The 15226-nt window shown below is 41.6% G+C and overlaps 5 protein-coding genes across 5 annotated transcripts; 3 read left to right on the top strand and 2 right to left on the bottom strand.

Annotated features, from left to right (window-relative positions):
- Positions 1–926: 926 nt before the first annotated feature.
- BATDEDRAFT_90395 (uncharacterized protein) lies at positions 927–1766 on the bottom strand. Its single transcript, XM_006680787.1, has 2 exons — positions 1574–1766; positions 927–1471 (listed from the first exon to the last, which is right to left on the bottom strand). The coding sequence occupies exons 1-2, from the start codon at positions 1647–1649 to the stop codon at positions 1089–1091; spliced, it is 459 nt and encodes a 152-aa protein (XP_006680850.1). The 5' UTR covers positions 1650–1766; the 3' UTR covers positions 927–1088.
- A 1575-nt stretch (positions 1767–3341) lies between these two features.
- On the bottom strand, positions 3342–6984 carry BATDEDRAFT_17332 (uncharacterized protein). Its single transcript, XM_006680579.1, has 8 exons — positions 6857–6984; positions 6540–6610; positions 5901–6344; positions 5492–5824; positions 5084–5397; positions 4952–5026; positions 4492–4880; positions 3342–4411 (listed from the first exon to the last, which is right to left on the bottom strand). The coding sequence occupies exons 1-8, from the start codon at positions 6966–6968 to the stop codon at positions 4338–4340; spliced, it is 1812 nt and encodes a 603-aa protein (XP_006680642.1). The 5' UTR covers positions 6969–6984; the 3' UTR covers positions 3342–4337.
- A 1889-nt stretch (positions 6985–8873) lies between these two features.
- Positions 8874–10421, top strand: BATDEDRAFT_26501 (uncharacterized protein; the record flags this gene model as incomplete). The annotated part of the gene is made up of 2 exons (XM_006680623.1): positions 8874–9970; positions 10037–10421. 2 exons carry the CDS (start codon positions 8874–8876, stop codon positions 10419–10421), a joined length of 1482 nt encoding a protein of 493 aa, XP_006680686.1.
- A 369-nt stretch (positions 10422–10790) lies between these two features.
- BATDEDRAFT_90593 (uncharacterized protein) lies at positions 10791–13068 on the top strand (the record flags this gene model as incomplete). The annotated part of the gene is made up of 6 exons (XM_006680863.1): positions 10791–10936; positions 11009–11155; positions 11246–11416; positions 11496–11778; positions 11844–12139; positions 12228–13068. 6 exons carry the CDS (start codon positions 10791–10793, stop codon positions 13066–13068), a joined length of 1884 nt encoding a protein of 627 aa, XP_006680926.1.
- Positions 13069–13172: 104 nt separating this feature from the next.
- Positions 13173–14897, top strand: BATDEDRAFT_90594 (uncharacterized protein; the record flags this gene model as incomplete). Its single annotated transcript, XM_006680862.1, has 1 exon — positions 13173–14897. One exon carries the CDS (start codon positions 13173–13175, stop codon positions 14895–14897), a length of 1725 nt encoding a protein of 574 aa, XP_006680925.1.
- Between the last annotated feature and the right edge of the window lie 329 nt (positions 14898–15226).

Here is a 15226-nt window from a genome sequence, read left to right as displayed (position 1 = left end):
GAGCTGTCATAATTATTGCTAGAATAATTGTGCTCTAAATGAAACTATTTACAAAAGTCCAGTCCTATTGGAGAAAATTTCCAGGTACTCAAATTCGATGATGGTATTGCATAAATAATTGTTTCAGTGAAATAGAAAACGCAATTTATATTCAAATTTGCATTTGTTTATGTTGGTCGCAGGGCATGAACATCGAGTTTACTGTAAGAATTGACAAGCCAAAACTAAACAGATTACAGCCGAGTACAAAAAAAAGGGATCACATAAAAGTAGATTCCTATTGAAACCATTTAATTTCCCATTCACCTCGAGTTAACATCGATTTCCATATATGCTTGGTATCTAAGCAAAAAACTTTGGCCTGGGATACGCAGTACATACAAAGCACTATTAATATGGCAATATTCTATCACGCCACTATCGCTATAAGGTGAAGTTCTTCTAGCGGATATAGGTGGGTAATTATCCGCATGTGAACCTGCATAAATACATCTGGCATTAAACGGAGTGACACGGAACCGCGAGTATTTAAAGTCGTATTCGTGTAAAATGATATTTTTCTGTATTGATCTTGTAATGACTCTTTTGTTCCCGAATAAACAATTGTTACATATTCGTTATTGGAAATTGACTAATTATTTCTTTTATTGAAACTCGATTCTAATATCAGATACGTTCTACTTCAAAAAACATCTCAGGAATGTATTGAAGCAGAGATATGAACATTCGCTCTGCATTGTTGTACAAGAATAAGCATCAAAAAAGACCAGTGAGTTCAAAAAACACTGTTGCCCAGTAAGACTAGCACCAATCAAACATGACTGTTTATGCGCATTGATTTTAGTGTTCCATTTTACATGAATAGATCTGTAATTTGATCCTTGTCTTGTTATCAGCAATTTAAGCTATGCTCATATGAAAATATACAACAGTATTTATTAAATGGTAAAACACTGATATCAAGTCCATTATAAGAACGAATCAGAAGTAGGGATCAAACAAAATAGTATCACAAGTCATTGGCGCATAATATAGGAGAATGATTTGGTGCACAACTATTAGCGGCAGATCCAACCAATATAATCTGCTCATCTAGGCAGCATTGTTCCATTGTCAGTTTTCCCCCGTGTGCCAAGTTCCTCATGCTTGCCATCTGATACACCCATGGTGGTGATGGCATTGTATGCCAACTCGAGCGAGATAAAAACAAACAAGCATGCAGGCTGAACCAATGTTAATTGCAGCAAGGCAAACAGACCCAGTGGCATAAAAAGTAAGATTTTAGCTATATGAAAGTCCAACAGGGCAAAAAAGGAAACGTGGCATTCAATCAGAAGAACCAGTACGCCGCCAATGACTGATACGATCCCAGGGATAGAAAAGGGGATGTATAGGAAAGGAAGTTGCAGACCAAATATGCGAGTGGTTTCATATTGAAAACCAAAAGAATAAAGACCTCCGTTTATCAAAACTAGCAATCCAGTTATAAAAGGTATGGTATTTGGTTAGTTGACAAGATTCGGTATTACAGTTGCACAGAAAAGTCCAAACAGTAAATCCTGAATCGACCTACATATTGCAGCAGTGATGGATTGCCAATGAATCCATTCTTGCAATGCACTTCGTTTTGGTTTTGTAGGAGCTTTCATGAATGGTTAAAGTACAGAGTTGAATTAGTAGACGGCTGCAAAGATACGACTAGCTTGCTTGATATCTTTAATTTTCAAGACTATACAGATTTGATCAAGTTCAAAGTAGCCCTTGAAGCGCAATAAATACTGCAGTATACAGCAGGAGGTGCAAACAGAGTTGAAATATAAATGAGCAACTGTCGGATTGATAAGAGCAAGTCATCAAACAACAATTGAAAACATAAAGAGGCGCCCGTTGTTTGAATGCATTGAATGGCTGGCGGGTTTCTCAAGCCATAGTGGCGCAATTGCGTTGCATGATATCATGCGGCTCACAAAGTTTATCACGACAAGATGTCTGGCCACGAACGCCAGCATCAGATACAAGATGGCAATAAAAAGAGTTGCTACAGAGTTGATGGATTAGGTCAAGAGTGGTTTTCAGAGTGGGTTCCAGAATGAGTTCTAGAATGTTAGTTTTCAACAAGTCTGAAATTGAACAAGACAGTGAGTAGCCGAGAACAAGCAAAGCCAGAGCAATACAAATGCAAGTTGAGATTTGTCGTGAACTGAGCGTACAGCTGTGGCGCACACCACTAGCAAGTCAATGCAATAACAGTCCAACTCGCTATAAGTTGGAGTGGATAGCATTTAGTTTACTTGACAATTCTTGTCATCGACCTGTTCGCCATCATTAATCACTTGCTGCTATTGCAGTTTCCGCTCGATATTCTTGCTTGGCTTACTTTATTCTTTGCGTATTCACCATTGTCCTATCTCGTTACGTTAGCCTTGGAAACTCATGGTTGAAATCACTGCTCGTTTGGTAGCCTTTCATGTTCTTTTTTGGGGCTTCCACATTGCACTGTTCGTCTACGGCTTCTTGTAAGTCTAATTGTAAAGTTAATTCGCTCTATTTCTTCATGCTAATCAGTTTCGACATGTAGCAAGCAAAAGAATGATCCAGAACTGCAGGTTCTCAACTCCATTGGCCCCTCAGTGACTATATCTCGTGGTGCTGGACTAGTACTGGGCGTGGATTGTGCTGCTCTCCTCATTCCTGTCTGTCGCAATATCGTCCGTTTCTTTCGCTCATCATTCCTCAACAAGTATATCCCAATTGATAGCAATCTCTACTTCCACAAATGGCTCGCTTACTCCATGCTCTTCTTCAGTCTTTTGCATACCAATGCTCACTACACCAACTTTTTCTTTGTGGAAACTAAGCTTCCCTCGCTCGGATTAAAGGCTTGGATGATTCATTACCTTGCATGGTCTGGTGCGACTGGCCATATCATGCTTATCATCATGTTCTTTATGTACACTTCTGCAAAGTCCGATGTCAAGACCAAAAACTTTGAGTATTTTTGGTACACACATCATCTCTTTGTGCCCTTTTACTTTTGCCTTTTCTTTCACTCGTTTGGCTGCTTTGTCAAATCGTCTACTACTGGAAAATGCAAGGGCTACAACACAAATTATGGTACTGTCCCCATCTTTTGTGTGTATATTGCCGAGCGTTTATTGAGAGAATATCGGGCGAGATTGCCGACCGTGTTGAGCAAAGTCATTTTTCATTCTGGCAATACAATGGAATTGAGAATTGAAAAACCATCTTTCCAGTACATGCCTGGCCAGTATCTATTCCTCAATATTCCCTCAATCTCTGCCTTCCAATGGCATCCATTTACCATCTCTTCAAGTCCTGAAGAAGGCTTTGTATCTATCCACATACGTATTGTTGGCGATTGGACAAAAAATGCTGCTAAAATGCTGGGATGCTACGAACAGGACATTGAAAAGCGCATGGACTTGCCAGAAATCCGTATAGATGGTCCATATGGTGCTCCGGCAGAAGATCTTTACAACTACAAAGTTGCCGTTCTTGTGGGAGCAGGTATCGGTGTCACCCCTGCAGCATCTCTCCTCAAATCTGTCTGGTACCGATACTATCGTAAAGCATCCATGCCTTTGAAAAAAGTCTATTTTGTTTGGATCAATCGTGACAAGGAAGCATTCGGGTGGTTTCAAAGTCTTTTGGCATCATTGGAAGAAACTATTCCTCGCTCTTTCCTTGAAATCCACACATATCTCACTGGAAATCTGGCAGTGGACGATATCCAAAATATCTTACTAAATAGCGACATGGATGTTGATCCACTAACAGAGCTACAAAGTCGAACTCATTATGGTCGACCCGCTTGGAGTCAGTTGTTGAATGGGATCAAACTCAATGTAGCTGATGTAAGAGATCCACAGGTTGAAGTAGGCATCTTTTATTGTGGACCCGGTGCTTTAGCAAAAGTAATCAAAAAACACGCCGATCAAGCTTCCGATAATCGTGTCAAGTTTGTTTTAAGAAAGGAACATTTTTAATGGCCTGAAATACCATTGGTGGTCGAGAACTGACAAGTTGGATTCTCTATGCATGGTTGGAACTGCATTCCCAATCTTTTAAATTCATTTTTATGTTCCAATATATTTAGGACTGATAGTTGAGTATTCATTCACAAATGGGACTGGATGTATTGAATAGGAGAGATGTATAATAACTGGATGGCTTACAGATGCAACAACTCTCATGTCTACTCACTTTAAACAAATGTAAAACAAGCAAAAAATATATATTTGAGCAGTCGTTTAATGTACCCAATGTAGTTTCTTTAAAATCATAAAAGACATTCAACTGCTAAATGGCTTGTATACCTATTTTTTGAGAGTGCCAATGACAGTCTCGGGTGCATACTTTTCGACAACCTCGGGCTTGTGCATCATATTGACTAGATTGATTCAAAAGATATCAGTCAGTTCAACTTGGCAAATAGTCTTCAATTCAGATGGACAAAATCAATCAACTTGCATTCTTCGGTAGCATCGCGTCCAGCATAAATCATAATGGCTTTTTTGCCACCTGGATGATCAGCTAAAAAGTTGGTTGCATCAAGCACTTGACCATTGACAACCACCCAACAATCAGTATCCTTGTTGTGTTTTGCAACTTCAGCAAGGTCATATTCCTTGAGTTTGGTTGGAGCAGATGCAGATGCAGGACTGGCCGATTCGGTCGGATGTGAGTCATGGCTAGAGGAGGTTGTTGCACCAGATGCTGGACAGGCAGAAGCACCGCCTTGAGTAACAGACACCGTCACACCTCCAACAGTAACAGTCACTGGAGCAGCGGCCAAGTGTCCAGCAACTGCACCAAGTCGACGCTCAGCAGAGAATTGATTCATGAGATAGGCAGCAGCACTGACGTTGAGCGCAAGATTTGAGTTAATAATTGAATTGTACGCAATGCAAAATTTACAACAGTCACTCACGTTGCACCAGCAACACGACCATAAACTACGCATCCCAAAAGAGAAGATCCTCCAAGACGATTGGCACCATGAACACTAGATGGTTGAAAAGTGAGCACATAGTTTGTAAAACAGTACACGATAAAAACTTACCCGCCAGCCATTTCACCGCAAGCAAACAGGCCAGAAATGGGACCACTGGGAGAAAGAACCTTGGACTGATCATCAATCTGAACTCCACCCATGGTAAAGTGAAGAACTGGGCAAACAACGGCAACCCAGTACTCGTCATCCATCACAAATGGAGTGTTGTGGAAAAACTTTTTACCAAATGGATCGTTCTTGGTCTTGGCAATGTTGTTGTAGGTAGAAAACGTCGACTCCAGATTTTTGAGTGGCATGCCAGTGTCTTGGGAAACGGCAGCAGCACCTTTATAGTGCTTCATAAGACCGCGACCCATATAGTGCTATAGATTAGACAGTCATGGCAAATGTCAGATGAACCAGCAGTTTTGAATTGGATGCAAGATAAATAGTCGAAAGAGAAATGCATAAAATTACCTTGCAGTGCCATTCTATTTCTTTGCCAGCTTTGCCATTAAGAACAAGACGGAATGGACCCTTGTTCTTCCACATCTGGCCAGTAACGTAGTCACGATGGCCCAATTCATCTGCAAAGCGGTTTCCATTGGCATCCAAAAGCAAACCACCAACACCACGAAGAGCCTCGGCAGCAAGGAATTTAACCTTTGCATCTGGTTCTTTGGGATCAACTAGACCAGTAGGATGAACCTGCACTTTGTCCATATGAATGGTGTTGCCTCCAACAGCCAGAGTCATTTTGATTCCATCACCAGTGCAATGATCACCATTTGTAGTAGGAAGATCCCATAGCTCAGGACTAAAAAAAGAAAGTCATTAGAATAAACTCGGACAGAATTGGAGACAGTGTAACCAAGAGATTGGAGACTTGCCGGTATTTTTTGAGAAGAGAGGTATTAGTAAAATCGGCAGCGTAACCACCGGTGGCAAGAATAACAGGTCCCATTTCCTTGAATGGCTTCCCATCCTTGACATACTCCACACCTACAACCTTGGAGCCCTCGGTCAAAAGCTTGACCACATTTGCCTTTTTGATAACTTGAGCAAGAGCAGGCGTGGCTTTGGCGGTATCTTCAAACGTTTCCATCAGAGCATAGGTGATGGTCATACCAGGAAACTGCTCAGTTCCACGATGAGTACGTGGATGAGAGTGACCACCAAGACGAGACACAAGGGATAAGTCGACCTTGAATTTGTCTTGAATCCATTCCACTGCTGACCCAGACTGATAGGTCAGAACTTTTGTCAAAGCAGGGACGATTTCGGCACGAGCAGACTTTGCAGAGTCTTCATAAAATATTTGCGAGTTGTCCTAATTATTGTTCAAGAATAGAAAGTTTAAAATCGAGGGGTTTCACGTGGTATCAAAGCTCTTGGCAAGAGATGTGTCATGGGATGGGCAAAAGTGACAAGATCAAGCCGTTTGCATTGGTAACACAGGTGAGATCTAAACTTGCATGCAGACAGCAGACTCGACGAGGTTATGCAGACCGACAAAAGAACTTACAGGAATGCCAAGCTTGATTTGAGTTGCAGTGCCAGCACCGTTGATGCCGGATGTGGCCTTGGTAGAGTTTCCTGAATATATTACAAGTGGTGAGTCCAATAATAGAAACATGAATCAAGTCTTGAATGACAGCAAGTATTTTCAACACATGGATAGTGCACGGATGGTGTTTGGTAAAAATGGATACTAGGATTTAAACTGGATATAACAGAGTGATGGGGAATCTAGATGCAGAGTGTTTTATATCATGTTGCTGAGATGGATTCAGAAACGAGGGCATTGACAATGAAGCCAGGGTAAGCAAATAGTCCAAATACCTCCAAGAAAGGCATTCTTATCAAGCAAAAGAACAGAACCACCACGTTCAAGAACAGTATGAGCAGCAGAGAGGCCAGCAAGACCACCACCAACAACGATAATACGAGACATGATAGTAAGAATCCGATGAAAATCGAGTATGCAGCAGGAAAGAACACGAGGCGGACAATCGCAATTATTCGACTTTTATGTCATGTCAAGATCCACTCATTGCTTCGAGTAGAATCAAACTCTAATCTGACATTCTTTATAAGCTGTTTGGTGATTGTCAAGACATTTGAAAAGTGACTGCTTGAATCTAATCAAATCTACTTGAATCTGTGTGATTAAACATAGATGATTGCATACTCTAGTTGTGCTAGTATCAAACTTGGATCAAAGATTAGAATATACCAAAATTGAAAAAAACCTCAATAGTACCCATCTATTATCATGCACAAAACATAGCTATTATAGCCGACTCACCTAATGAAACACTAAACAAACAATACACTGTTAGTCTTATGGAATAATGGCTTTTCCCATATTTACTGCTGAGCAGCTGCGAATTCTTTGGTTACTCTTTTCCTGGTAACCGAATGAAAGCAGCAGCTGTGTTAAACTTCAATCTTTGTTCTCTTGAACTAGAACATATCTGGGCTTTAAAATACATGAGTTTGTACAGAGTTTGGCAACAGTCGAATCTAATCTCCAGATTACAATGGATGAATTCGGTTCCAAGCTGATGATCATAAAATTTCAGGGTTATACAAAAAGGAGAAAGGGCGGGTTTAGAAAAGATGATCTCGGATCAAGCCTATGGCTTTATTTTGTATGAATCATATGATGAACGTTAAGCTTGGAGGTTGGTTAAAGAAGCTGCAAATGTTTTGGTATTTCCGGATTATCCAAATAATGGCATTGAAAAGACATCTTTAATGCTCATTTGATTCTAAAAACATACCATTCCGCAAGGCTACAGATTTACTGATTAAGCATGGTGACCGACTGGCCAACAAGCAGCAATGCTGTGAGCTAGAGTTTCAGTTGCTCATAAACTACACAGCTGTGTTCATAAAAATGGGTTTGTACGGTGTGCAATTACAAACCACAAAAGTCGAGAGTAATGAACAGTAATTGAGAATGTTTATTGAAGCAGGGTAGTCAATCTGTAGTAGGAAAGCATAACAATTGTTTATTCCGAAGCAATCATTGCAAAATAAATAGTGCTCCATTTTACATGAATATGGCTGTAATAGCCAAGATAAAGCCATACCAATAGCAAATATAAACAATAAGCAAATCTATGGGAAATTGCAAACGGCTTGTATTAAAACTAGTGTGAATTTGCAATTTTCCGAATGCCAAAAAAATACTCGACAAATGCTTATTACAGCTGTACATGAGAATTCAAACCAGATAGGTTCATGTGAATTCAACAACTCCTCTTCAAGATCCACCAGAAAGGTAAATTAATTGTGAGAAATATACAGCTTAACCAGTCCAATTATACTAATCAAATTTGATTAAAACAAGTCGAGTCGCTCTACTCATCAGTCTGCTTTCAAAAAATTGACCCTTTTTAGCTGTTCATTTAGCTGTTATCGCGACTTCAAAGCTTTGCTAATTGGTCCCAATTAGAATCTGAACAGCTGCTTTTCAATAAATTGATCAGCCTGACGCAAATCAGGCTATTTAATAATGCAATCGCATCTAACGCTTGATTGGCATTACCCCCTTGCTTATCCATCCCACTTTGTATCTAATCATTTAAACAAATATTGCATACAATTACCTTTTGAATCAAATCCCCATTCTTACCCTCGCTATCCACATCCTACTTCCACCTCGTCCGTTACTTCGACCAGTCATATTGCACAACCATCAGCACCGAATAGGTCTTTTAACAGTATGCAGTCATTTTCTGAGCAACCAAATCCAATCCCGGTTTATCGCCAAAAGCGATTGCGAATATCTGACGCTCAGTTGCGCTTGCTGCATGCAGCCTACAGCGAAAATAGGTTTCCTCCACTTCCCATGCGACAATACCTTGCCGAGCAAACAGGAATGACATGCAGGGCCGTGCAGATCTGGTTTCAAAACAAAAGACAGACAGAACGACGACTATCAGGTGCTAACCTCGTTGGAAAGTCGGGTTCTACTTTTATAGGCACATTGCAACCCCATACTGTATCCAGTACATCCATTGCAAGCCATACTTCATTAGCTGTTTCAACTGACTCTGCACCTACAGGGTCCACCAGCGCATCGTCAATGACTGGTACCTCGCTTGCCTCTCCTTTTTCGTCATCAACATTGATTCAGCCTACCTTTTACCAAGCATCTGGCATATATGAAAATGCTGCTAATTACAATAACAGTAATAGTACTAATTATCACCAGCATTATCACAGCCCTACTAAAGAAGTGGCCGACTTTAACAATGCTATGGGATCGTTCCGCACTTCAGACCCCTTCGGCTCGAGAGCTGCTGTTGCGCCGCAGATAGGTTATTCGTTTGGGTACCACGCACACAGTCCAAGTCGCGGAGAAGTTACAGCCCAATTGGATTCATGGCAGCGCTTGTTACCAGGCGATGACAATTTTGAACATACTCGGCCAAGTATTCATGACAAAATGGTCGAATCTAGCATGTACCATGCTCACCCAGATCAAGATACTCATGCAGGACAATCTGCTAGCACATTGGCTTCTGGCTCGTTTTCTCATCACCATCGGACTCCTTCTCAAGCTGCTATATCTAGTCCCATTGCGTTGCGGCCTTCGGTTGCGCTACAGCAGCGACCACCCTTTAGACTTCCCGTTCCCGCCGCCCTCAAAACTTACCAACATGTTTCGGATCTACATAGCCAAGCAAACTTATCGCCTCACATCCAATCAGCATCCATCTCCAAATCTTTTCCCAGTGATAGCGGATCCCATTTAATGAGATGGCCATCTTCATCTGCCATGCTGACATCGCCCATATTGCCGCCATTACGCTCTAATTCCGAAGCTTCTGGTGCGCTCGATGGCTTGCATCATTACCCTTCTATGAATACTTTGAAAATAAGCCCTCACTCGCCGCCTTCCTTTGATAGACCTTCACTTTCAAGCCAATCCATGACGTGTCGGTGAGTCTTGGATATACTGTATTATTGTTGATCAACACGTATATTTATATTGCTTTTTCATGACAGATACGCAGACAATACTATCAATGCTGCACTTCCTGCGTTGGCTGCTTCTGCCGAGCCAGATTCGATGCCTTTATCCAACAGCTACACTCCGCCTCTGTCTGCAACCATAATTTCAACCCCACCTTACCAAGTCATTTCTTCTGTCAAACCTGAGCTAGCACCACCATCCCTGATGGATCAGTCTCCACTGCCAACCTCGACATCCACAATCCTAAATACTCCCGTGAGTCCAGCAACATTTGATCGACCCTTACCACTGGATTATACCACAACACTTCCCAGATGCACCTCTAACAATCTATCCTACAGTGTTGAGGAGGTGGCTATCCAGGCCTTGATGGGACTAAAGCATTCGAGCAGAAAGGGATCTGTTTCGAACCTTTAAATGTATATGTATCCCTGACTAAGCCTACTATCGTTTCCAGTATGTGAAATTATTTTGTTTTAAACAGTATTATCTGCATGTCAGTCGGTATTCACGTAGAATGAATCACTAAATAAGGGTGCCAAAGTACATAATAAACTGCCAGTTTCATGAAATAATTGTACAATTTACTAGATACTTTTGAAGAATTGAGAATGTATTAACATGAATATTCAACCCCTCTTCCAGGCAGCAACTGCAAGATAGTGTTCTGGTTTACGTGAATACAACCAGAACAGTGCTCGACTGTAGTATTGAGCTGTCCATCTTGGACAATCGGTAAAAATGACAAGGTTTAGTTTACCCTGACATTCAGGTTTTCAAATTATCATGGACCAGGAAGCGTTCCGTAAATTGGTGCAAGAACACACAGATGGTGGAGATGCAGCCAAGCCATCGTCAACCAAACCTGCGCTTGCTAGACCCACATTCTTTCATCGACCTGGTGCATCTCGCAACCTACCTCAGCCAAAAAAGTAACCCATTTGTCGCATGCAACTTGTTCATTTCCAAAAGACTAATGCAGGGCTGACTTGGTATGGGTTTAGGGAAGCGACTAAAACTGAGCCAAGTCGGCGACCTTTGAAAGATGACGATACACCCACATATAGAGATCGAGCCAAGGAAAGACGAGAGGGAATCGAGGCTGAGGATTTTGCCAACCCACAATCTATCCTAAACCTACTCTATGCAAAGTGAGTCGACACTCTTTGGCTGCAGCGCTGTTGAATATACCCAATTGGTCTAGTAATCTTGAAAATTTTAAACCCATGGCCGAGATTTAGAAAGAGTGACGATGTGCAGATGGATGAGGAGGTAGCAAGTCATCCTGATCATAGCAAAAACCTTGCACAAACAGATCCGTCTGGAGACCTGGCTCCTGCAAAAGGATTAGATATCCACCAACTCCGTCAAACTCGCCTTGAGATGCGACTTCAGAATGCAGCTGAAAAAAGGTAACTGAATGGATTCTAGTCTAAATTATAGATCGTACCGAGTTTTGCAACATAAAGTTGATGTGTATTGTGAATACAGTGCACAGGAAGCAGTTGCGTATGTTGAATCCATGCATGGTGCAACAGGGCCTGTAACATGTTCAACACCAGCCCTTCAGCGCATATACGATCTAGGCATGCGTGTAGGTAAATTGGCTCCACCACCTGCCAGAAACGATCTATTTAGTTATGGACGTATGGCTTTTGTCTGGAAGCTTGGGTTTGATGGCAACATGGATGGTAGTGCTGCCGGAAAGTATATCGGAAGCGATGATATGCCATCTACTCTAGTTCGATCCAAAAACGACATCCAGGAAGATACAGTTGAGCACTATGCATTTATTTTTGAATCATTAAATTAAATTTGGAATCTGACAACCATGGTTAGAGACAAGCTACACCAGAATCTCAGATGATTGTCGAGAAATTGATTGGTCTGTTTGAGTTTTTAAAAGGCGAGGATCCATCTACCGAAAGCTCAGGAATCAATACAAGTTCTAGTAAGCCAGCCGAGGCGTCTGCTGCCACCATACCAAAAAAGCCACGTAAGGATTTGGATGTTGGACGCATGAGCGATTTGGATTCTGATGATGACGATTCCAATGACGATCATAGTATCCAGAAACCAGTGGCTTTGGCTGTGAAAAAATCTGGTGTTGAAAAAGAGGATGACAGTGGGTCCGAGTAAGCAACCATGAGGACTGTAATGATTGACCTGAATATTTTTGAAATGATATGAATCATACTCACGCCTTTCCCATGATTGACGTAGCATTTTTTCTGATGCTGGGTCAGACTATGTTCCAGTTATTGTTCCTAAACAAAAACGAGATGCGCTCTTGGTCAATGCAGTGCCCACTCCGTATTTTCTCTCTCCAGATGATCCACACCCTGTAGTAGCACAAACAAAAGAAGCTGATCAGCCTTCAACAACGCTATCTACAATACTTAAGCAAAGCGCTGGAATGCTTAATGCATTGCGAGGAGATGGCACAGCAGAGCAGATTATGAGGCAAATGGTGGCAGCTTCTGCCCTTCCAACCATTGGACAGCAACAATTAAAAAAAAGCAGTGGGACAGACAACATGGATACGGACAAGCAAGCAGCGTCTTTGATTAATCCAGGAAGACTTGCTGCGCTGGCCCCGCTAGATTCTGGCATGTCTGGATCTAATACTTATGAGGACGCGTTCCAGTCTGATGGTGACTCGGATATTGAAGGAGACGATGGACGAGGGGATATTACTCAAATGGATCATGGAACCCAGGCAAATAAGAAGCGTCAGCTTGGGAGATTTGATTTTGATACATTGGAAGAGTGGACAGCGTACAAGGAACAGCAGGTGCATATGCCAAAAGCAGCATTTTTGTTTGGCGTCAAGGCAGGTGATCGTCGAGGCAAAATGGCTGGAATGCGCAATAGTACAGAAGACTTTGATGACGATGAGGATACTGAGCATCGAGGTGGCAAGTTGGACCGTGAATACAAGATGCTCGATAAAGTGTATCGACAAAAGTTTGGTAGTGGATTAGACCAGGATGAACCCAGCAATACGTCCAGTAGAAACAATGGTCAGGCAGATCATGGCCGTAACAAACGAATTAAAAAATAATGGTTGTCCAGGTTTTATCTAGAGCAAAAGTTTAGACTTTGGCCGAGTTCTGTGTAAAGTTCCACTTTTCTTGCTTATAACAATTCTTTTTAGCTCATGCAATGATGGCTACTCAATATAGACTACAAGCATCGTCTACTCTACAGTCTGCAAGTTTCTTTTCATGTCAGACACATGCAGGCTTAATCACTCTTCAATACCTAACCATTTCACATCCACAGTCTAAAAGACTATACTACAACTCCAACAACCTGACCACAAGCCATCTGCCATGCAAGCCATTAAAATCATTCACTGTTAATGATTGTTCTAAACCTAGTTATATATGGAGAGAAAAGAGTGAAACTTTGGACAGCCATAGTGCCAGTTCATTACAGAGGAATAATCATCGTTTATCATCCGACATTTACAAATCATATAGAAAGAATGATCCTAATTCGCATTGTTCGTATGGTAGACTGCTCAATGGTCTTATTGTGGCAGTAGAACATCGAGAGTATCGATCAGCTATATCAACATTTAGACGGCTCGAAAAGGAACAGCCTGATCAGTTGAAAATGATCTCTCCTATGGTCTACCAAGTTGTCATTCGAGCTATAGCATATAATTTAGACAGCAGTGCATTTGGCATGACACCCCAACAGCGAGCCGAATACGTAGTCAAGGTATTTTGTACAATGCAAGAGTATAACGTCGAGCCAGATTTTAGAACGTTTCTTACTGCCATCTATGCCTATGGCCAGCTAAAAGATCTGGAGCGTGTTCGACAAGTGTATGCACAGATGGGATCTAGGGGCTGGACTGAGTACAACAAAGAGTTGATACTAACCATGTGCAAGGCATGTATTGAATGTGGACAAGAGTCTGAGGGATTGCAATACTTTTCACAACTTTGGTACGCTCACCGTACCATTGAAGCATATAACCTTCTTATTCGTGTTTATGCATGCATCCCAGATGAACCAGGCCTGTTTTCGACGCTAGAGCTTATGCAAAATGCCAAAATCAAACCCAATGCTGCCACCATGATCTTGCTGTGCAAGTTCTACATCAAGCGCAAGGATTTGAAAACATTTTATAAACATATCGACTTGTTCAAGCAGCATAATGGCAAGATGAACGCTCAATTGTATTATTTACTTATGCAGTGCGAGAATATGAAGGGGGATCATTTACGAGTACTTGATTTATTTGAAGAAATGAACACTGCAGGAATTGAACAAAGCAGCCTTATTTCAGCCGAGCTAGTTACTGCATATGCTAATCTGGGTAATCTTCAGCCCATGCTTCAGCAGTATTGTTTAGCAGCCAAATTTCATACCGTCACGCCGACATCTCAAACTGCCATGGCGAAAGCGTTTGGATCTATCAAATCTGTCGAGTCTGTTGATCAAATTACTGCCACAGCCATCCAATCAGGTATTTCTCCCTTTGGCATTGTCTATGATTTGATTAATGGATTCCGAAACTTGGGCGATGGAGAGTCTATAAAGTATCTCATTAGATGGCTGGAGGAACGGGACCAACGTGTGGTCATGGCTACGTATCGACATCTTGTAATGGCGTACCATATTGCCGAGGACTTTGACAATGCATGGAAATGCACTAAAGAGTTGTATGATCGGTTTGGAGATAAAGTTACAACTCAGATCTGGTTTACTATTCTCAAATGTGCTGTGATGTATCGTACCGAGGCAATTCAGGAAGTTTCCAAGTATATTCTCGAGAGAGTTGAAAACTATCCGATTAAAGCTGCTATTCTAGCCGGCGAGGAAGAGTTGCGGACGGGAGTACAAGTCAAATATTCCAATCTTGTCAAATCTCACTAGATGTGTGGATCGTCACAATAAATGTCTTGTTCCGATGCATGCACTTGACATCTGTATAAAGTTATTCTCGAGATATGGACTCGAGTGTCCAAATTTGGCCTTTGCTTTCCAGTTCAATACTTTATGAATGCCATTGCCAAATGCTATAAGCGAACACCGGCCTTGTTGATGGGGTTTAATGTACATGGATCTACTCCGCTCATCCATTCCTCATTTAGTTTATATATATTTAAAATAGTTGGGATTGCCGTGTGTTTCTGTCGAGTATACAGTGTGGTCAGACATCCAACCAAGCCCATTCCATTCAATCAGCAATTACCATCAGACTC

Source organism: Batrachochytrium dendrobatidis, assembly GCF_000203795.2.
Source record: "Batrachochytrium dendrobatidis JAM81 unplaced genomic scaffold BATDEscaffold_10, whole genome shotgun sequence".
Lineage (NCBI taxonomy): Eukaryota > Fungi > Chytridiomycota > Chytridiomycetes > Rhizophydiales > Batrachochytrium > Batrachochytrium dendrobatidis.
This window is presented reverse-complemented; position numbering and strand designations above follow the sequence as displayed.

What these genes read in the sequence shown, in the direction of transcription:
- BATDEDRAFT_90395 (XM_006680787.1), bottom strand. Translation starts at nt 1,649, where the DNA reads ATGAAAGCTCCTACAAAACCAAAACGAAGTGCATTGCAAGAATGGATT. An exon ending in ATCCATCACTGCTGCAATAT is followed by an intron (nt 1,472 to 1,573) that starts GTAGGTCGATTC and finishes CTGGATTGCTAG; the next exon opens with TTTTGATAAACGGAGGTCTT.
- BATDEDRAFT_17332 (XM_006680579.1), bottom strand. Translation starts at nt 6,968, where the DNA reads ATGTCTCGTATTATCGTTGTTGGTGGTGGTCTTGCTGGCCTCTCTGCT. An exon ending in TTCTCAAAAAATACCGGCAA is followed by an intron (nt 5,825 to 5,900) that starts GTCTCCAATCTC and finishes TTTAGTCCTGAG; the next exon opens with CTATGGGATCTTCCTACTAC. An exon ending in AAATAGAATGGCACTGCAAG is followed by an intron (nt 5,398 to 5,491) that starts GTAATTTTATGC and finishes TCTAATCTATAG; the next exon opens with CACTATATGGGTCGCGGTCT.